Source organism: Euprymna scolopes, chromosome 33, assembly GCF_053919585.1.
Source record: "Euprymna scolopes isolate OS-2025 chromosome 33, ASM5391958v1, whole genome shotgun sequence".
Lineage (NCBI taxonomy): Eukaryota > Metazoa > Mollusca > Cephalopoda > Sepiida > Sepiolidae > Euprymna > Euprymna scolopes.
The window spans coordinates 19,702,341-19,727,058 of NC_136514.1; the positions used below are offsets into that span (position 1 = coordinate 19,702,341).

The 24,718-nt window shown below is 33.6% G+C and overlaps 1 protein-coding gene across 1 annotated transcript in view; it reads left to right on the forward strand.

Annotated features, from left to right (window-relative positions):
* Positions 1 to 24,718, forward strand: part of LOC145258166 (WD repeat-containing protein 37-like) — a gene marked incomplete in the record, with an annotated part of 749,116 nt that overhangs the window by 178,894 nt on the left and 545,504 nt on the right. The window contains 2 exon segments of the mRNA XM_080115977.1: positions 12,483 to 12,668; positions 23,427 to 23,611. Of these exon segments, the coding sequence (XP_079972103.1) occupies positions 12,483 to 12,668; positions 23,427 to 23,611 (371 nt within the window).

Consider the following 24,718-nt stretch of genomic DNA (forward strand, 5'->3'; position numbering starts at 1 on the left):
TGTGAAAGGGAAAGCAAATAAAAATTATTTTAAAGGAAAATATTGTTTTGGCTTCTCATAAATTCCTTGTGTGTTGTGAAAGGGAAAGGCACAAATATGAAGAAATAAAATGGATGAAAATGATTCTATTAGGTTTAAAAATATAAAATGTTTTAACAATTTTACAAATCCGATATGAAATATGGTTTCAATTTTTTGTCATTAAGCTGATCACAATAAACGTACTCCATTGACTGTTTTCCCATTTGTTATTGTCTAATCAACGCAGAGAAAAATAACTGGGATGATCAATCATTGATTCAAAATATTTCTTAGCAAGGGAGATAACTTTTGAGTAGGAGTTATTTGGCTTTAGATAGAAAAATATTTAAAAATATTATAGGTGGTATGTAACAAAGTAGTTTTCAAATGTTCTCATTTAAATTTATATAAAAAATGTTTTCTAAAATGTGTGACTCTCCATTTCTTGTATTGTTATATTTTAAAACATAGGTGGTATGTAACCATTTACCAAAGTGTGTGTACATGTATATATATATATTGGATTTTATAGTCATTGGATACTTTACCTTTCACCAGACTATCCATTCACGTGAAATCACCTTTTTCTTCACCTTATTCCCTCTGCTTCACTTTTTGTTATCAAGTAAGATCTTTGAATTACTTGCAGTTTCATCAAATACTTTTGTATGCAAAATCCGATCCCGCATTTTGCTAATTCCTACCCTCTGATGAGAAGGAAAGTATTTCTTCGAAACTCCGCGGATTAAGGACTATCCACTTAAGTGTTTCCTTTTCAGATTAAATATGTTTTTAACTCTTTTTCAAAGTGTTTTTTTAACATGTTTTATTAACTATTTGCTCTTATATACACACACGTTTTTTTTTAACAACAAAAATCTTTAAACATAGACGCAGTGTTTATATGTTAGTCTTTTTATCACCTGGTCTGACACTGCTGTTTCTCATCGCATTTCTTGAGTGGCCATCAATTATCTCATCTATTAAACTAAAATTCTTTTCATGCAGGAAAGACACAAGGAGACATTCACTGAGTTTTTCTCAGGGTTTTATTTGTAGAGATAGACTAATGTTATCTTAGCTGATTATTTATTTCTTAAAATCGAAACTAGTGGTGTACACGGACAGAGACACTGAAGCAACATTTTGCTTAGATTATTTCTACATTGTTGGTAGTGTCTCATTTTGTACAGCTTCCATGGCAAAACTGATTTGAAAACCTTTGTTTCTCTTAACTTGAAAACGTGTCGTCATTCATCATCATTCAAATCTTTTTTTGTCTATTATTTGGCTTGCTTCCCCCCCCCACCTCAATTTTACATCACCCATCTTTTATTCAATCCTAGGAATAATTATGTTTTAGAGATTTGAGTTACACACTCAGTATGACCCTTGTCAAAATCCACACAAGCTAACTAAATTGATAGTGACTTTTGGTCCTGATATATAATATTAAAATATTTAATAAATAATAATGAAAATAAATAAAAATACGTCCCAGAAAAATTAAAACGGGGTGATGCTAAAAACGTGAATAAAGAAGAAATAACTCTCTCCTCTTCATCACTTATGAAAGCAAAAATTAATACAAAAAGTAGCAGTTTAAAACTCGTAAGAAATAACAGATCTTACACTTAAAAAATGAAAAATTGTGCATAAAATTTGACAAGGTTTAGCGACTCATTGGTAAGACGTTAGACTGCTGATAGTGCGGCTGTGAGTTCAATCCTTGTTGATAGTTGATCCATGCTGATGAAGAGTGAGACTCAAAAACATATGTCCATGGATAAAATTTTATGCACGTAAAATATTTAAATAAAAATTTCTAAATATTTGATAAATAATATATATATATATATATATATATATGTTTTATTTTTATTACCGTTTTTTTCTGTTTAGTTACATTGCTTCAGCTGCGCGACCGTTTTTTTGGCGTCATGTAACCTCCTCAGACTTTACAGAAATGTTCGTTTATGGTGGAATGAAAGAATGAATGATGTCAGGTGAGGGGTGCGAGAAAAGCGGAAAAATAAAAAGGGAGAAAGGTGAGAGAGGGGTGCTTGGTAGGTTGTTAGTGCTTTAGTTTTGGAGTTCAAGAACGTTAGGTGGTTGTGGGGAGGTCTGGGAAGTTCATCTCTGGTGTGGCTAAGGACATAGGGATATATGTAGGGGTAAGAAGGGGGGGTTACTTTAAATTTTGAGTTCTAAGGTTTAGGTTGTTGGCATCTCGTTAGTGAGATGATTTCTTGATAAGTATGTCTTGACCTGTTGGATGTTCGCTTAGGTTGGGAGGTGGAGGGGGGCTACGAGTTTTTTATTTTTATTTGTTTTTAAGTGCTTTGAGAAGGTTAGCCTGCGGCTATGCGCACATACACACACACATGCGCACATACACACACACATGCGCACATATACACACACACATGCACACACACATACACATAAAGAAATGCGCAGATGTATACATATATCTCCACCTCAACATGTAAATACATGCGCATATGCATACTTATACACCTGCATTGCTCCCGTTGACCTCAATTGACCTTAAAGTGTTAAGTTGAGTATGTGTGCGTAAGCATGGATGCACACACACACACACACACACACACACCCATACATCCATGCAAGCGTATACATGAGCCTACATGCATATATTTATTCAGACATACAGATACTTATACTCGTGAACACGTACATCGACATACACAGAGCTGCATGCTCATACATATGTGGACAGCAGGTAGCGGGCACATATACTCTCATATACACATACATATACATAGTTGAGTGGTTATGTGATGTTTAGAGTTGGTGGTGATTGAGGGTATGTGTTATTTTGTTGAATTTAGGGGGATTCTTAGGGGGAGGGGGTAAGGTGATGTAGGGTGTAGGGAGAATTGGTTAAGGGGGTTCAGTTTAGTATATGTTATGGTAATTTGGTGTATGTGGTAGGTGGTCGTATTAGATGTATAATTTAGGGGATTTAAGGTGGTGTTGTCTAAGGGATGTTTTAGAAAGGTGTATAGTTGCTAAGGAGGTGGGATTTGTAATTTGTAGTTTATGGTGGTTTCCTGTTTTTTGTTTAGTAATTTGTCTCTGTCTTTAAAATTGGAGATAAGGAGTTTCTCGTTTAGGCAGAGGAGACATGGGGAGTTTAGGGATTTACATGTGCTAGATTTTCTAAGGATTTCCCATTTAATGGTTGGTGTAAGGTTATTTTGGATTAGATGTAGATAGTGGGTAGTTGATGAGGTTTTGTTAGGGTGGTTAGGGTTTGTGAAGGAGCATTTATGCACTTTGAATCTATCCTTAATCGAGGTGCCGGCCAGGCCAATATAGTATTTTTTGTAGTTTGCATTGTCTGTCGGTGCGATTGTAGCTTTATATACTACTTCTGTTTGTAGGCATTGTTGATTAAGTGGGCATTCCGATTTGTTGGTGTTGTTTGTATTTTCATCTTTAAGTATTTTTCTGTTATGCTTCTTGATTATTTGTTCTAGGTTGTCCGGCCAAAAAACGGTCGCGTAGCTGAAACAATAATGTAACTAAACAGAAAAAACGGTAATAAAAAATAAAACGCATATTTGCTCTACAACAGTATTGAGCACTTCAGATTTTTATTAATTACCATTTCTACTATATATATATATATATATATATATATATAATGTGTGTGTGTGAACAAATGATTAATAAAACATGTTTAAAAACATCTTGAAAAAGAGTTAAAAACATTTAATTTTAAAAAGGAAGCACAAGATAAGTTAATGTTCATATTATAGGCTCTATTTCCTTTTCGGTTTTATTGAGCTTTTACATCTGGTTGAGATTACTTGTAAATATTAACTCTTTAATATTTATAATATATTTTAAGTTTACTATTTTGATTACCTTGGTAAACTTATTGTAATTTTTATATAATATATATATATATATATATATATATATATATATAATCTCATTTATTAAATATTTAAATAAAATATTCTAAATATTTAATAAATAATATATATATATTATTTATTAAATATTTAGAATATTTTATTTAAATATTTAATAAATGAGATTATATATATATATATATATATATATTAAAATGCAGTAGATATATTACAATTTTATTTTTATTTTTTACATAAGCATCACCACTTATCAAGGCCAAGAGGCCACTCGAGGATAAGGGTTAAAGAGTGTTTACGTTAGACTTGAAGACAACCATATTGTAATCAGCTGTTCACCTAATCTAAGGCATTTATTACTGCTTACAAATTTAAAATTGAAATCATTTGATTTGAATAGTAAAAATATACAGATAGATTGATGTAAATAGTGACGTAATTTCAGTCACAGACAGACAGACACGTTATCTATAAGATTTAAAAAAATCTCTTATAGACAAGTTTTTAAAATTATTTGATATATATTTGTAAAGGTTATGGATATCAATCTATTGCATACTCAACCTTATTTCCATCATCTTTACGGAAACATTAAAGTTCACAATTGTTATTCATACCTTAGTTGGTGCACACATTTTTAATGTAATCCTTCCAGACCGAGATAATCGTTGTCCTGTAATTAAGTTTTTTTTAAATTTATATCTTTCAAGGAGTCTAACTCGACACAATCTAATAAAAGAAAATGAGTCATTTATTCAACGTTATTTTTCTTCCAAATTAATCTCTATTTTTGAATCATGTGACCTCATACCTATGGTTAATACATTCCCATAGTTTTAAACCAGGCTTAATGGTAATAAGCAAGCTGACCTCTGTTGATCTCTTGGTTGTCCCATTCTGTTATCTTCAACTGACTAAATTATGTACTTGATGGTCTACCTGTTCAACATATAATGCATTTGTATTTTTAAATGTTCAACTTGTCAACTGGTAAGAATTGTTGCTTAAATTTTCAGCAAGATTCTTTGCTGAATTCTAAAGATGTTTCTGAAGTTGCGTTTGGATTTTTTGGACTACTGTTCTCATCTTGAGTGTTATTTTCGATGTAACCTTTGACCTTATCAAACTCAGGAATCTGCACAGAATTTCAGAGAAAACACTTTATCTAATAATTAAACAGCTATATGTCTGTCGGTCTAACTCTGTCTCCTCTGAAACTAAATGGCTGTATGTTTGTTGGTCTGTCCGTCAAACTTCTCCGAAACTAAAAGTTGCAGTGTGGTGCTAGGTGCCCCAAATGATTGGATTTTTCATGGATTATTCTTTTATGGGTCTTTAGTCGGTTAAAATGGTTTTTAAGGGGTCAAAATTGAAAAAAAATCGTTTAACATTTTGACATTCATCTTAGTTTATTTTAAATTTTTAATCAGTTTATGTACGTGTTATGTTGGTAAAGTGGTAATGTCACCAGCTTTGAATGCTACAGTTTTGGTTTCGATTCTAGCTGATGGCACCTAAATGCTATTTTTTTATTTTTGAAATCACGACTCTAATAATATATATACAAAATCTGGACAAATTAACATATCATATTTAAGCGTATTTTATGCCCAGGCAAAGCCCCCCCCCCCGTTTAATCCCCTCCATCCCACTCTTCCCCAATAGTTTAATCTATAGGAGTAACATGATTTAAGTGATTTGCAATTATATTTTAAGTGTTGCCCGCACAGAAGACTAACTTGAAACTGAATTTAACCAAGTACGTTATGCAATACGCCACGGACAATCTTAGTATGAATTTTAAACCTCTAAAAACTATTTTGTTTTTAGATGTACATTCTTATGACTATTTATTTCGTTAAGATACACCTAAAAAAAAGTCGGAGGTTGCATCAACCGAAATATGAAAAATAACACTCCAGATGAGAACAGTAGTCTGAAGACTCCAAATAATAATGTATGTTTTTCTGACTATTTTTTTTAAGCTATTGAGTTTTGAAGATGAAAAGGCAAAACTGAACTGTGGCAAAACCTGTTATCATTTTAAAAGGTTCTGTATTAGATGCAAGAGTTTCCTGGGGGTGGGGTGAAAAAAAATTGAAAGAAAATGTATCTTTTTGTTGAAATGCCAGTTCTTCATCTCCATTAAACTCGGCATGCAAGATGCTGATCTGATGATAGCAGGCCAAAATAAAGGTGTTCTATGACTATAAGATGAAAGTATAAAATATATAACGTTTTATTTATTTTTTTTTTTTACCCATTTTTGACACCTTAAAAACTACTTTAATTGGCTAAAGACCCATAAAAGAATGGTCCATAAAAAATCCAATTATTTGAGGCCCCTAGTGCCGTTTCAGAAGAGATAGTTTGAAAATATGGAGACAGACAGACATATAGCCGTTTATATATTAGATTATTGGCCAACTGCATTGTGCAACCCACAGCAGACTCACATTGTTTAATATCTCCTCCACATAGCTTTCATAGACAGACCTTTTTCTCAGCTCAAAAATGTGACTTCGTTCGTCATCTCGACTTGTATCTTTGTTTTGCCTACGCTGTTTACCTTTGACCTTACATGTCAGCCATCTTTATTTGAACCCTGGAATGATTCCGTTTTGTAGATTTTTGTGTTATTATGCACTAAATGTGACCCTTGCCAAAATCCACTCTAGCTAACATAATTGTATTTCAAGTGTCGCTCGCACTGAGGATAAAACCTTTAACCTGGGGTTATTTCATACCTACTTCTTTTATAGTACCTTTTTCTTTTTTACACAACTTTTTTGCTGGAAGAAATAAAGACGTTCCTGGGGTTTTCTTAAAGGTTTTATTTTGGAGAGAATTATTCAGGCAAGCGAAACTAATATTCTCTTAGCTTAGCTTATTTAGTTAACTTCTGAACTTAACTCAAATTAGATGCATATGGACAGAGACTTTGAGGTGATATTTTGCACTTAAAATATCAAACTTTTGTACATTATTGGCCAGCTGTCTCGCACATGGCAGACTTGCATTACTAGTGGTCTCTCTCGTCTGGCTTCCACAGACACTGATATGAAAACATTTTTCTCTCATTTTGAAAAACGTGATGTCATTCGTCATCTCGATTCATATCTTTGTCTTGTCTATGCTGCTTAGCTTTGACCTTGCATGTCGGCCATCTTTAATTCAACCCTGGGAATGATTCCATTTTGCAGATTTGTTATGCATTAATAATATTGTCAAAATCCACTCTAGCTAACTTAATCGCCACTTAGATAGGGTTCCTAATGTGTAACACTAGATAACCTAGGTGCTGACGAGATCAGTAGAAAAAGAAGTAAATGTAGCAAAAAGAAAAAAAAAAAACAAACAAACAAAAAACCCTAAGCAAAATTTATCGCAAAGCAGCAAAACTGAAACTGGCTTGCCAGGACACTATATATACAAATGTAGACAAATTTTGGGCATATTTTATTAGTTTTGAAAATATAGTTTTTTTTTACCAATTGTCATACAATTTTAACCATAGAATAGTATTATAATCTTCAAAAAGCCTGCAAATTTTCATGTAGTTTCATCCTATATAACCGAAGATATGAGCATTTCAATATTCAATTTGGCTACGAGTGTGTGTGTGTGTGTATGTGTGTATATATATATATATATATATTACCCCCAAACCTCTGGCATTGATGAAGGAGAGACTAAAACTTGCTGCTATGGTTTCAAATGATATGAAATAACAGCAAGTGGAGACTTGATTCCAAATATTTCTCATGTTATCTCTCCTCTTTTGGAAATAGTATAATTATGAATATCTCCAGTATCAAATAATCCTTATACACTGTGAAATTTACTTTATGTATGAAAACCAAACAGGGGGGATATAACATATGAGAAATATTTTTTTTTCACTTTTTGAAACTATAATTTCTTTATCTTGGGAACTACTCGTTTCCTGGAATTTTAAATGTTATTTTCATTTTCAGCACCCTCGAAAACCTTTTAATAGTGCTAATTTTAAAGGATTTTTTGAGGATGGAAACATACTGCACCTTTACCATTGTTTCAATCATAGTCATTTATTTTCCTAGTTTTGCATATGAATTACAAAATATTTGATATTTCCTCAAAACTTCTGGCCTTGGGGGAGGGGATACTAAAATTTGCTGCTATGGTTTCAAGTGATCTGGAATAGCAGCAAGAGGAGACTTGATTCCAAATATTTCTCATATGTTATATCTCCCCTCTTTGGTTTTTGTACATGAATTCCATTTCAGTGTATAAAGATTATTTGATATTGAAGATATTCATAGTCGTAGCTATTTCCAAAAGAGGAGAGATATAACATGAGAAATATTTGAATCAAGTCTACCGTTGCTGTTATTTGAAACCATAGCAGCAAGTTTTAGTCTCCCCTCCATCAGGGCTAGAGGTTTTGGAGAAATGTGTGTATGTGTCATAATATAAAATAAATATGACAGATCCGTTATATCACATGGTGATTAAATTTCAATTTCCAAGCAAAAATAAATATTACATGTATTTCGAGATAAAGTTTGCAACATACTTGAACAAAACCCAAGTTATCATGTAAGATACAAGTCTTGAATTTTGTTCAAGTATGCTATGAATTTAATCCAAAAACACATGTAATATTTTTGCTCAGAAATTGACATTAAATCATATGATTTAACTCTGATCTGATATTTATAGCTCTGCTGCAATTAAACCTATTTTTTTTAATTTTTTTTTTTTTTAATATAAATTTTAAAAGTTTAAAGCTTTATTTTATTTTGGAAAGTGATTTATGAGTTGATCTGATTTGTATAAAAGAATTTTCTTTATTGTCACATACTATATATATATATATATATATATATATATATATATATATATATATATATATTTCTCTTAGTCTATTTGTCTATTCCACTGTTTGTTTTTTTGTTTTTGTTTTAGAAACTACTGAGCCGATTTGGATGAAATTTTGTATAAGGTACAATAGACTAAGTATTATAGTATCTGTTTGATGCACAGTTAAGGATTAATAGGGATTAATCACCACAATACCAAATTTACTCTAGAAGTTTCCTCAGGGATTACTGAGCTGATCTGGTTGAAATTTTGTATGAGCCTTTGTTATGATAAAGTGCAGCAGACTAAGTATTATGATATCCGTTTGATACACAGTTAGAAATTAATATTTAATGCAAACATGAGTGCACATTTAACCATATTCTACCATCAACCTATAATATAAATTTCACCTGTCTGTTTAAATGTATGTATGTATGTTTGTATGTCTGCCTAAAACTTTCTACAGAGGCGACAGATTTTCACTGCTTCAGTATTGTTTTGAAGCTTAACCTTTAGGATGACAAATATAGAAAAATTTGCGAAAAAACCTTGATTCCTTCACCCTCAACTGGGCACTTTTCTACAGGGAGAGGTCGCTTTTTTTGCTGATATATTCGAAAGTCATCCTCTCTTTTCGATTGACTAGCCTTAATTTAAACCTTTGCCACTTCCGCGATGGATGCAACAGCAAAGACGTCACGTTTTCACGTTTTTTTCCTCCTTTGCGGTACAGGTTCGAGCCTGCCTGCCTAGTACCACTTTTTTGCTCAACACACACCTCCAAACACCCAGGCGACGCCGGGCACCCAGGCTAATTTCATATAAAGTACTAATTCTAAGCCAACAAAATGATTGGATTTTTTACGGGCTGTTCTTTTATGGGTCTTTAGCCAGTTAAAATTGTTTTTAAGGGGTCAAAAATGGGTCAAAATTGAAAAATATTAAACATTTTGTATATTCATCTTAGTTTATTTTTAATTTTTAATCGGTTTAGCTAATGGCACCTAAATACTTTTTTTTTTTTTTTTAACTTTGAACTCACGACTCTATAATAATATATACGAAATCTGGACAAATTAAAATATATTTAAGCATATTTTACACCCGGGCACAGCCAAGAACCCCCCCCCCCCTCTACTAGTGTGTGTGTATATAATATATATTATATAAAATGTCAATAGTGTGAGTTCCGTTATTGAAGTGTTGATTAATTTGAATAAAATAGAATACACATTAAGTGCGCTTGAAAGCCAAATCACAGTGCAATATTATGAAAATAAACAAATATTTTGAATATAAATTAAAAAAAATTTTCAAGCAATAAAAATAATTTATTTTTATAATATTACGTCGTGATTTGGCTTTCAAGCACACTTGATGCATATTCTATTATATATATATATATATATATATATATATATATAATTCAAACTTTAACAATTTAAAATACCAAACAAGTGCAAGATTTTTTTAATAAACATTTATTAAAATTAAATTCAAATTTTGAACCATAGAAGATTCTTCTTCAGAAAAATCCAAACGGTGGATTTCCTATTATTTTGACATATGCATACGCCCGATGCTTCACTCTGTATTGAACATTTAAAACCTCAACCTTGATTTCCCAACATCTAAGGACATGCCAGGTATTACCACCTGCATGACACGAAGGAAGAAAAAATAAAAATAAATACGATATGGATTTTTCTGAAGAAGGATATTCTACAATTTGGAAATTTGAATTTAATTTTAATAAACATTTTTATTAAAAGAAATCTTGCACTTCTCTTAAATTTTCATCATCAACAATGCTTCTTAAACAGTTGAATTCCTATTATTTTGAATAATATGGTGCCTGTATTATTGTTGTTTCTATTCATTTGCCTACCCACGAGGGCAGAGTTAGACACAAGTTCGATTTTTAATATGGGGAAATCCAGCTACCCAAAAAGAGGCGTTCTGGATAGGAATTAAAATTGCCTCAGTCATGAAGGATTTCTCCCTCACTGACCGAGGACAGAAAAGGTGAAGTGTAGCATCAGAACGGATACTACACTCTGATCTTGGCCTGAAGGCCAATTGTTGTGAATCTTAGATGAAACTCTTGTGGTTGAGATAATGTTCAATGACAGACAGAGCTGTATAATATATATTTTTTATTAATACAAACATTATTTGCTATGTATGTATGTACATGTTTGAGCTGCAACGTATCCAATGTTTGTATGAATAAAAAATTCTAATATATATAATAAGCTCTACTCTCTATTCCATATTGAGCTTTTTTAATTCGGTTGGGATTAAATTTTATATATATATATATATATATATATATATATACTGTTATTTATATTAGTTTGAAGTTTACCATTGCGTATATCAGGTAAACACTACATCCCATTGTTTTCATTAATCTTTCTCTTATCTATCTATCTATCTATCTATATATATATGATGGACTCTTCCGTCGATTTCGACGTATGAGGTTCGGACAACCCATATTTTTAAAACTCATTTATGCTTTTGCCTCTGATGACTTTTTAGTCCAGCAAGGGACTTGCAAATAAGGCTACAAATAGAACATGAATGTGGATTTAACGCTGCAGATATTGGTGCGGCTGCTAGTCGTTTTGCTCTTACTATATACTAATATATATATATATATATATATATATATATATATATATAGAGTAAATGGTAGTTTGCTTGAAGCATTGCTGGTAAAGAAATATGCAAGTGTATAAAAGCCGAGAGCACTGTGCAAAACCGGGAAAGAGAAAGGAAAAAGACAAACAGATAGACAGTTATAGTTGCGTAGCGATAACGGTAAAAAAGTATTTACTTATTCATTTCACAATCCTCCTCTCACTATACAAACATCAGCAAACCAAGTAGCTGGCGTGTCCAGATTAGGTCTGTAGTCCATTGGTGGTATGGACCTTTAATTAATTTCAGGAGAACTCCTCCCCTTCTCAAAAAAAAAAAAAAAAAAAAAAAAAAAAAACACAAAAAAAAAAGTGTTGTCCAAAATGGCAGAAGGCACCTGAATCACATACATATAAATAAATAAGTAGACATTTCTCTACCGTTATTGCAAGATGACCATACCTGTCTATTTGTTCATTTATTTTCTTTTTCCTTTCTTTTTCCCTGCTTTTCTGTATTGCTTTTGGCTTTTATAAACTTTCACACACACACACACACACACACACACACACACACACACACACACACACACACACACACACACACACACACACACACACATATATTAGTCAATTTTTACATAGTAAATGTAAATTAAATGTGATCCTTAATATCAGTTTAACGTCTCAATTCATGCATTCTCAACAATTTTGTAACAAGATTACACATTATATTTGACTAGAAAGTAGTGAAGTAATTTAAACTTTAAACAACTATTGTTTTATACAATCTTAAAGTAAGTTATTCCCCTTGCTGATTTAAAAAATTTTTTTTTTTTTTTTATCAGCTGATGATTACTAAAAACAATGTTTTAGTAGTCAAGGCTCAACTAAGAAAATAAAAAAAATAAACATGATTCTCTATAACATGGTACAATAATAAAAAATGAAGTAAAGTTTGATTTGTCAGCTTATGTTACTTGGATCTGACTTTTAAAAAAAATCCGATAAGATAATTTTATGTGTTTGATATAATAATAATTGTTGTTCTTTTTTCTTGTAGCGGCTAGCCAGATCTCTCAGAAGATCAAGTCAACTTACAAAGTGTCCACAAGTAAAATTGTATCCAGTTTCCGAACGACACCAGCCGCATATAGCTTGGTTAGAGAATATGCTGGTCACAGAGATGGAGTCTGGGAGGTCAGTGTTTCGAAAGCTGGACACCCTGTTCTTGGAACAGCATCTGCAGGTAAGGGTGCCATGTTTTTCTTCTTGCAGATAAACTTCAGATTGTTACAAACGTTGAAGGAGTAAGCACTTCTAAATAGGTGGCGACAATATCTCGACCTCCACCCTACTAAAAACAAAACAAAAAAATTAATATAAATAATTCATTAATGGTTATTGACGCGGCTTCTATATTTGAACATGTTTAAAATTCGGCCCATGAATCATTTTCAATACCTTCTACAATTTTAAATCACTTTTTCGAACATCAGAATTTTCAAAGTTTTCAATTTTATACAAACAATTCTATACTTTTATTTTGCTAGCTATCTTCTCTGAAGAAAAAAAAATTTTTTTTTTTGAAACTCCATGGAATAAGGAAAATCTTTCATACCGTCCAAATTAAATCTTCTAAACTCATCATAACTAAGCCACTGCCACATTACATTGTGTCATTCTCATATCATTTCTCGCCATGCAGCACATGTCCTCAACCTTTAATGGGATGGTTTCACTTCCATACATCATCATACTGGGTACACATGCCTGATAGACTCTTCTCTTGGTTAACAGTGGTAACGCTCTACTAGTTACTAAAGACAGAATTCCCTGAATACCTAATTCTTGTAATCACACTAGAACCTGCTGTATCATCAAGGTAACAAACTTCTCAACTATCCTGAATGTTTTCATCGACGTTTGAGTTCTATACATCTCTATTATGAGGTGCCTTCTATAAGTTTTCAGATTTTTTTATACAGGCATTCAAAATTGTTGTAGACTCTTGAAAATTTATTGCTATACATCTTGACAGATGACTGGCCAATTTTTATGATTCCAGGTTCAAATGAACAGCTACAGCAGGAATTGGAATACACCCTACTAAAGCCTGATTGTCACAGCTGGTGAATTTAAAAAATGCAATCTAGACACTTTAGAAGAATGATATGCAATAAAATTCTGTTTTAAACTTGGAAAAAAAATGCCACAGAAATGTATGGAATGATTCAGACTACTTTTGGAGCATCTTGCATGAATCGAACATCAGTTTTTGAGTGGCATCAGAGATTCATGGAAGGCAAGAAGTCTGTGAGGAATGAGGTGTGGGAGGAGTAAGGAAGTGAGAACACTAGAGTTGATTGGCCAAATAAAGAATTTCATGAATAAGGACTGTCGTGTGTCTATAGAGGTAATAAGTGCACAGTTTGATGTCAGTGTGGGAACTGTACACAATTATTCAGGAGGAACTGAAGATGTGGAAGATTTGTGTGAATGCACTAGTCCATAACTTGTCACAGATTATTTGACCACGATGGGCATCAAGACAGTTCCTCAGCCTCCCTATAGACCAGACCTTGCTCCCTGTGACTTTTTCCCTAAGCCTAAGAAAAGCCTTAGAGGCTGTTATGAGACAGTTGAAATGAAAAAGGCTATGATGAGGGTCATTTACATGCTCACACAAGAGGATTTCCATGGATCCTTCCAGAAGTTGATGGAATGGTACAACAAGAGGAGATTAGTTAAAAGGGGACTAGTTTCAGGTGTGTACTATCAATAAAAGTGCTCGTATGAAAAAAGTCTGGAAACTTATTGAAAGCATCTTGTATTTTTTGCACACAAACTACTTGCTGCACTTTTCATGTTTATAAGTAGCACAGAAAATTTAATGGCACTGGACTCTCCACCCACAAATTGAGCAAGGAAACAAAACTTTTGGGGAGATTTCCAAGCCTATAACCACTGATATCACTTTGGTCTTGGTAACATTCACTTTCAGATGAATCGCAGATCCCTTGAGATCTGGAACATTAACAGATATGAAAATTAAAAATAGGTAGTATTAATGTATACGTTCATCTTGCCGAGACAAATCGTCATTCGCGTCTGAAGCCTGAAACCTTCCCTAACAGGTAATTTTAAATACTGTATTGGGTTGACAGTGAGAAAATAAGTCCATGTAGGTATTAAAAACTTTTTTTTACGTTAAATATGACATGAGAAGTCTTTTTTGAGTTAAAACTTATTTTAAGCATCCTAGCTCGAGAAATACACACTTTAAATTTGTAAGCATTAGATTTCTTTTAACTGCTTCATGTTGTAGTGAAAAGTCTTGACGTTGTTGATCGAAAAAGTGAAATGCCATGATCTGAACTGGAAAACAAAACTAGCCAAAATTGAAAACTTGGAGAAAAAATAAAAAATAAATTCTAATTTTAAGAAACAATCATGAACAATAATTTATTAGCAAACACTATTTTATAATCAGAAAATAATAAACGAAAAACTAAGAAATTTTCTCATTTAAAAACTTATATCAAATAACTATCATATCTTGCAAAGTTTATATATCAATAAATATTAGTGATAGGACCATTCTAAAATTTTACTGATTCTGTTCTGAATTGAGAATTCTGATTCTTTAAGAATTTCTAAATATTAAATTAAAGATTTAATGCTTTTTTATAAATGTTCAAATGACAGTAAACCTCCGTCTAATGTCTGCATATATTTTGCAAAACGTAAAAAAATACACTTGGGAGAGGGAGGACTATATCACATAAGTAGAGTTTTCTAAATATTTTACCCGGGCATAAAATACGTTTGAATATGATATTTTAATTTATACAGATTTTGTATGTTATTATAGTCGTGATTTCAAAAGTAAAAAAAAAAAGTATTTGGGTACCATCAGCTAGGATTGAAGCCGAAACTGTAGCATTCAAAGCTGGTGACGTTACCACTGTACCAATGTGACATGCACATGAACTGATTAAAAATTAACTAAGATGAGTGTACAAAATGTGTAATGATTTTTTTTTTCAATTTTGACCCCTAAAAAAACTCTTAACTGGCGAAAGACCCATAAAAGAAAAGTTCATAAAAAAATCTCTAGTGCCACTCTGCAACATTTAGTTCTAGAGGAGATAGTTTGAAAATATCGAGACGGACAGACAATGACATATAGCCGTTTATATATTAGATTTTCATCGTAATTGATTGAAAATTGTGAGATAGATTTGCTTTTTTTTCAGACAGAGCCAATTTGCATTTGTTTGTCGTTAACGCTATTTAAAATCTTCATAAACATTTAAAGAGTCAGTGGCTGATATGCAAAATCAGAAAACGATGTAGGAACAGAATAGTTAACAAAGTCCGTCCTCCATATTAAAAATGAGTTTCTACACAATAATGTTACTATTTAGAAAACCATTTTTACTATGGTGTGGAGGAGGCTCTATTATTTGCCTTCCTTCTATAAAGGAATGTTTATATTTTTTTTTTTCTCCCAATTATAAATATTTGATCTGTTATTAGATTGATTTGTTTTATTGTAAAAGAAAAACAAGGTACTGATGTTGATGATGGTGTCAGTGGTGGCGGCAATTTTGTAGATTAACAGCTTTAACTAAATTATTCTTCAAAAATGAGATTTTATCTTTTTTTTTTTTTTTTTTTAAGATGATTGTGGCAGAAAAATATTTTGGACTTTTGAGTAGGAGATCAGTTTCATGTATAAAACTAGCCTGGGTGCCCGGCTTTGTCCATGTGTATGGAGGTGTGTGTTGAGCGCAAAAAAGGCAGGCTCGAACTTGTACCGCGAAGGAGGAAAAGAATGAAAAAAATGTGATGTCTTTGCCATTGTGTCCATCGCCAAACTGGAAGTGGTGGAAGTTTAAATTAAGGCTAGTCAATCAAAAAGAGGGGATGACTTTTGAAAATAACGGCAAAAAAGCGACCCCCTCTTTGTAGAAAAGTGCTCAGTTGAGAGTTAAGGAATTAATGTTTTTAGCAAATTTTTCGATATTTGTAATCCGGAGGATTTAGCCTCAAAACAATACTGCTTTCCTGAAAATCTGTCGCCTCTGTCAAAAGTTTTAGGCATACGTACATACATATTTAAACAGACAGGTGAGATTTATATTATAGATGATCATTTCCCGTCTAACTTTTTAGGGACATTCACTAAATTTGTTTATCACTAATCTTATTTAATCACTCTAAAATCAAACAAAATATTCCTAGACCATATTTTTGCATGATTATTGATAATTATTTGATGTGCTTCTGAGTTTTGTTTAAATTTTCAATTTAGAGTGATTGTCAACATTTTCACATTGTCTGCTCATCAAAAACAAATGTATAAACTTATTTGAATATTCCTAACTTTTCTGACTGAACTTTCTTTCTACAATATAAACAAATGAACATTTAGTCTTATTAATAATTTTTAATCAAATGTAACATGTATAATAGAGTAGGGAAATTTTGATTACAATTTTTCAGACCTGTAAATATCGCTCTTAAAATATCGACTCGGACTTCTTTTTGATATCTTGGCTCTAGAAAGCACATCATAAGATAGAAAGTAAGGAAAAAAAAAATATAAATAAATAAACAAGTTATCTACCTGTTACTCTGATAGACAGCATTCAGTCTTGAAAGTCGTCTTTCAGAGCATGTGTGACAGATTTTGATGCAAGTACACTATAATAGTGAAATTCGGAAAATGAAAAAAAATGATTTAAAAAAAAATAGTATCTACTGACCTTTTTTTTTTTTTTTTGTCAAATTCAAATAAAAGCAATGATATCTACTTAATTGACATGCAAGAATTACTTAAATATTACCGTATTATTTAAACCCCCCCCCAAATTTCTTTGGGAAAACATGACGTAATAACAAGGGAAGTAACTCATAATTATAATTGTTACCACACAATTTGTTTAAAAAAAAAATTAAATGAGGTATCAAAACAGCGGATTGATGGATACCATCAAGTAGAGTCAAATGAGCTGAAACAAAAGCAAGGAATAGATCAGACAATTCTGAAGAACACAATAGAACCTTATAGCATTTATAGAAAGGACTGAACCTCAGAGAGAGGCTGCAGAGAAGAAAGACTGGGTCTAACAAATTGCAGATACGTTTCTACACTTTATCAATTTTTTTTTTATATAGGAGGTCACCACTTATAAAGGCCTAGAGACCATTCTAGAATAAGGGTTAAGTTTTAGGTAAATGTTAAGACAGCAAGATCAGTCATGGTGGAACTAGATTATCTAAGAAGACGGTTTAGTAGGAATTTATGCACGTTAGATTTAAAAACAACCATGTTATAGTTAGCCAGGAAGCAGACCCACAATATTGTGTTCCACAGAAGGACAGTTCCAGGAAAGATTCACCAGCTCAAATATGACAACAATACAAAACTTGACTGAAGTATGTAAAAATAAATTAAAAAAAAAAAATTGGTTAAATATTGGTTTTGAATGGATTGTTTTATTATATGTTGTTTTGAGGTGCTAATTTGAATGAAACAGAATAACAAGGGGAAATAGTGAAAGGTAAATTTTATTGACTGACTCATAGTTGAAATACTTTTGTGTATTAAGACGTTTAACGGTTCAAGGGAGATAAGTTAGATTATTCCACAATGAAATTGCACTGTAAATGTATTCTGTAAAATGAAGATCGAATGAAACAAGGGAGATAACCTCGATAATAAACAAGCACCATTCTGGTACAGGAAATCTGTATTAAATAATTGGGTACAAGTGCACTTAAACTATAATATTTCTTTTTTTGTTATTGTATTTGTTCGAAAATGAAATATTGAATTTCAAGTGAAGCCAGTGGTATCTACTGAATTGTTATGTCACAGTAATGAAAATATTAAAAAAAAAAAAAACAAATACGAAAAATGGTAAGGTAAAAAATTAATGAAAGCAAACTCAATTTATTTTCGCTAATTGTCTTTGAAAACTATTTTCATTAATAATTCAATTTCTACATTATTGTTTTTCATTTTTGGATATGTTTATTACTGTGATATGACAGTTCAGTAAGTATATGTGATTTCGCACACACACCTCCAAACAACTGGGAAACGTCGGGTACCCCCGCTAATTATTATATATATATATATATATATATATATATATATATAATAATAAAAATAATTTTACCTGCCCCAGGAAAGGTAAAATTGTTTCTCCAACTAAAAGTTTTGCATCACTATTATGCCCCTACAAAGATTAAAATCAAAACCATGCTACTACACTTTATGTCTAGAATCCTTATTCCAATTTTGATCAAAAGCTTAAGGTGTTTTGAGAAGAAATTGACATTCAAGGAATTCAAATTCTTCTTAAATAGCAAAACAATCCAGGTTGTCCTCGGCCATCCTACATCTAAACAATGATATAAATGTGGGTGTACCTCCAGGGGTCGATCCTTGGACCTTTATTATTCTTAATATTCATAAATGACCTCTCTGATAAAATTGTTCTGAGATGGATATATTTGTTCATGACATGACGCTCTATAACAGGCACGAGGGGGGAAAACAAATGAACACATATCTAAGGAAATGACAAAAACGCTAGAGGAGGACCTTCAATCTGTAGTGGAATAGGGACAAAAATGGATGGTCACCTTCAATGCTGTCAAGACTAAGCTTGTTTCATTCAATAATTACAAGATCACTTATAAAGTGATTATAGCGTAGTAAGCATAAGTAGTGGGAATTTTGTAAATTGTATTACTTGGGAGAGGGCGGTTCATCAAGAACTTGTTTACGTTGGACTTGAAGACAATCAGATTGTAGTCAGCTGGAAAGCAGGCAATCGTAAGAGTTTCACAGGCATGCAGTTCTAAGAAAGAAGCTTTGTTCATGGAATCGACACTTAGGTTTGGACATCAAAAGTGTGGGAAATTATTGATAGTGATTTAATAACACAAAGTTCTTTAGATAGCTCGATAGTGCAGTACTAGAGCTATAAATACTTTTTAATATTATATCTCGTTACTGGGAACAGACGCTCATTTTTATGTTCATCCAAAAAAAAAAAATGGTTCTATTTATTTACTATAAAAGTTTACAATTTTTAATACTGATGAGCATCTTGTACTGAAATAAAAATAAAATATATAAAAATATTACTTAAGGCTGAAACAATTTTATGCTTGTATAAGAAATAAACTGAACCATTTTTTTTGATGAGCATAAAAACTTGTCTGTTTCCAGTGTAGCAGTATAATATAAAGAAATGTGTGTGTGTGTATATATATATATATATATGTATGTATGTATGTGTGTGTGATGTGACGATTTCAATATATTTCCCGGTTTCAATACAATTACCGATTCTAATTCTTTATGAATATCTAATCATCCTCTAGTGTTTCTGCCATTTCTTTAGATATGTGTTCATTTGTTTTCCTGTTGTGTCTGTTATAGAGCGTGTTGCCATCAGCATATATACCCATCTCACAGACAATTTTGTCAGGGAGGTCATTTATGAATATTAGGAATAATAGAGGTCCAAGGATAGACCCCTGAGGCACTCCCGCATTTATATCATGTTGTTTAGATGTACGGCCATCGAGGACAACCTGGATTTTTCTCTTATCTAAGAAGGATTTAATTATGTTAAGTATTCCTCCAGTGATACCGTATGATCTGATTTTCCTGAGAAGACCTTCGTGCCATACCGTCAAAAGCCTTAGATATATATAGAGCTACCGCTCTACCCTCCCCTGCTTTGTCAAGTAAATGGTATATACGCTCGGAGATTACAGTTAGAATGTTTGCTGTGGAACGGGCTTGCCTAAATCCATATTGTTGGTCGGTCAGAAGTTTAGCATCTGTAAGGTGATGGACTAGAGCTTGGTTAATTATGGACTCAAATATTTTGGCAAAAAGTGGGAGGAGGCTAATGGGGGCGGTAATTTACTGGGTCGGTTCTTTCGCCAGAATTCTTGAAAACTGGTACCACAGAAGCAGTTTTCCAGCAGGCAGGAAAGCAAGATTCATTAAGGCATTTGTTGTAAAGTTTGGAGAGGATTGGAGCTACTTCGGCGGAGCACTTTTTTAATAGCACAGCTGGGATGAGATCAGGTCCACATGCTTTTGCAGTGTCAAGATTTTTTATAATGGCATGCACCTGAGAAGGGTGATTTTCAGATCGTCAAGTGTGGCGTCTGTCCACAAAGGAAAGTCTGAGGGAGGGTGGTTAGCAGGGTATAGTGTGAAGTTGGAGACAAACCGACTTGCAAGCATTTTAACCTTCTGGGTTGCTGAGCAAACAAGTTCATCATTGTTGGATAGTGGGGGAATTGTTTATTCCCCATTATTTACTACACTGTTGTAGATTTTCCAGAAGTTACGGGTTCCTAATTTCTGAGCTTCGATGCGTTTTTGGGTGGTTTCAGTAAATTCTCTCTGAGCTGTCGCTATTTCTTTCTTACATTTACTTCTGGCTTCTATATACTTCTGTCTGTTTGAACTGGATTTATGTCGGTTAAATCTGTGGTACGTGTGCTGCCTTTGCGCGATGGCAGCTGCACATGTGGAAGTAAACCATTGGGGAGAGTGGGGCTTGTTATAAAATTTCCGCGTGGGGACATGTGCTTCAATTGCTGTTTTGAACCATTCAGTGGTCTCATTTGCGCACTGTTCAGCAGGAAGTGAAAAGATATTTCGCCATGGCTTCTCAGTCGGCCTTTTTATAATATCTCGTTGTTTTGAGCAATGGCTCTTCCATTTTTGACTCTAGAGTTTAGGGTGATTTTAACTATTATCACTACATGATCAGCATTCCCAAGTGGGCTGTGGGCGTTCGTAACACAATCATCAGGAACTGTGGTCAGAAACAGATCTAAAAGTGATGCGTGTTGTTCTTGCTGGTCAGGGAAACGGGTTGGAAATGTAGCCGTCTGTGATAGGGAATGAGATATAGAGAAGCTATGTGTTGTGGTACCAGCGGCGTCTGTGTAATTAGAGAATCCAAGCCAGTTTCTGTGGTGGACATTGAAGTCGCCAAATACATGAACTTGTGCGCTAGTGTTGAGGGAAAGTGCTGTATCTATGCTGTCAGAGACTTTGTTTATTAGGGTACAGTCCTGGGTCGAGGGAGAGCGGTAGAGAAAATAAAAGTAACTAATATTATGTTGCATGTTAAGTCTAAAGCACATAAAGGCTTGATTGTTCGATTCTAGTTTTATTTCTCTAGTAAGGAGGAGGGTGTTTCGAATATAGACTCCAAGCCCGTGCATATGTCTGTCAGTCGTTATGGCAGAGTGGGAGATATCCGGGCATGCTGAAGTAGTTAGAGGGGATGAAGGAGTGTAGGTTAGTCTCACTTAGTGCTAAGATATTAAATTAGTTCTAAGCCTATGGATGTTAGTAAATGCAAGCCTCAAGGGAGGAGGCAATTTGATTTTCTTTGAGTTTTGTCCTGGTTTAAGAGTAATTTTAGATTGTACTCTCATTTTTAAGTTTCAGTTAGGTAAGGGGTGCTGAATAGGTGGTTATGCAGAACACTAGGCATGCAACACAAATAGACCATCAGCTGACTTTCCATTTACTAGGACTGTGGCCTCAGGAAAGCCCACCGGGGATGAGTGCAGGGCCCCTTTCCATGCGCGTCATGGCACTACAAACATCTCGTTATTATTCAACTGGTAATGGAGCAGCCGCTCTAAGCGCTGCCAAAGAGTTAGGGCTCCTGTACTACCAGTCGCGAACAGCAGCCAGGAACTGTCAATCCAGTACCCTCAACCCATCAGACGATGGTCAACCCAATCTACTTGTACTGGCATTATGATGTTCAAGCACTCCCAACTGTCCAATTTAGAGGGGGATGGGATGTGTCGGGAGAGGGGTAAATCGGCGTTCATTGCCCTAGTCAGAAAACAAGATTGACTACTGAGTGTTTTTGTCGAATCCCTGTGCTTCAACCTCTACGCCTGGCTAATAGGCAAAGAAGGAGTATGGAAGCCGGGCTATAGACAGTGCCTATCTACTCCTTAAGCAGTTTAGGTTTGCAGACCAGTAATTTGAGTCACCAGCTCTAGGAAGGATGTCATCCAAGAATGGAGGGGCCTCCCTCCCCTTAGGTTTAACTTCAGAGTTTTCCTTCTCCTAGACGGATGACCTGGGAAAATGTATGAGTCCATCAGCACCGAGAGGGTTTACCCCGCACCTGGGTTCTAATCCAGGTATTTCTGTAACCCCGCGTGGGTAGTTAATGTTACTGGGTTAGTATGTAAATGTTATGTCTACTGAGAAATTACACTCCTCAAAGTGATTAAGGGACATTGCTATTTCATTGTTACTGGAGGAGGGGGTGAGTAAAAGTTCATGCAGTGGAGGCAACTATATTTGCAACAGGTTAGTTGGAAAGAGTTAAGATATGGTTTAATATTTTTCCTTTAAATTTAGAAATTTTATTTTATTTAAAAATTTTTATTTATTTATATGTTGGCTAAGGAATAGGATAACACACTACAGAATGACTTTATATTAAGCGTGTGTAATGTATGAGTGTTAGTAGCAGCTTGGGGAGTAGGGTAGACTTAGTGTTTAGGAGAGGATTAACTTACTGAATACAGTAGAATTAATTTTTAGAATTTATAGTCAAGCAAAATTTAGTTATAGAGAAAATATATATATATACTTTCTCTCACTTTTAAGTTGGATTTGAACCTAACTAGCTTGCTTTATTTGAGAATACCCATATAAGGTTGAAATAAATTTGAGATTGGGTTAAATTTGTGTTTATATATATATATATATATATATATATATATATATATATATATATATATATATATATATATATAAATAAACTCTTATGTATGCTCTGCTTCATATTGAGCTCTTGCACTTGAGATTTCCTACAGAAATTGCTTATCCTTTTTGAATTGATACTTATATATATATATGAGTATCTCCGTGAATGGATACATTTTAATTAGATTTTTATTTTTTTTACAGATCACACCGCTAGAATCTGGTGCATTGAATCTGGAGTGACTATGCAGCAATATGTCGGACACCAAGGCTCGGTAAACTCCATTCGATTCCATCCCAACCAGGACCTGGCCCTGACAGCATCCGGGGACCGTACTGCTCACATATGGAAAATGCAGTTTACTCTCCCATCTCACTTGGAGGTCATGGTAAGTTAAAACAATAACAGTGATAGTGATTTAACGATTGGGTTTCAATTGAAAAAGTTTTATGGTGTACCTGTTTATTTGTTTCTCGAGAGAGGGAGAGGAAAGTTAGGGACAGTTGATCCCCCCCCCACTTCCCCACACCGAATTGGGACAAAAATAAAAATTGAATTTCCTTAGACTGAGCAGATATTACACTTTATAATTAAATAACTTGAGTTTTATTTCTTCCGCCCGTCACACCAATAATTCCTGGGTAAGGTTAACACTTTTGTCCAAACTTCCAACTTCTGTACACGTAACGCACCTTCTCTCAACTCCCAATATACTTCTGCTAATTCAACTTATTTCTTCGAAATCCAACTTCAAAATGAACGACCTTCTAAAAAATCAACCCCCTTTTATCTCCAACCAGGAGCATCTCATTTGCATATTCGGTGGTCACATTGCAGGCATATAAAGAGATAAGGCAGCCATTTTTGTTTCTTTCTTCTTCATTCATTTCATTCCACGACCGACCCGTTGAATTATGCACATGTGCTAATTAGGTAAGTCGCACGTTTCCCTACACACTTTAAGAAAATACTCTCCCATCTTCCTTGGAGATCATAGCAAGTAAAAACAATAAGAATAATTACCTGTGGAGCGATTAGGCTTCTCATGAGAAAGTATAATGGTATAAGTGTTCATTTTCCTCTCGAGAGAGGAAGTAAAGTTAGATATGGTCGTTTTTACATGTGGGGAAATTCTGAAAAGAAAGTCACTTGGTTTTTATGTGTTGCAGGTAACATACCACTTTTTTCTCCACTGTATCATGTTGGAAGAGAGTCCGAAAGATTATCATCTACTATCATAGCGGAGACAAGCAAAAGTTTCGTGCATAAAGTTTCTTTCCTAGAACATCCCGCCTATGAAGCAAGATACCCCAGGCCTGCATCTCAACTGACTACAATGTGGTCATCTTCAAGCCTGTGAACAAATATTTGTCGAGATAATCAATTACTCGTGGATAATCTTCTGCCTATCCTGCTTATTGCTTCCAACCCTTTTATGGAATCTATCATGATTCAATTGTTGATCTCTCTGACTCTTATCTCTGAGTACCCCTCT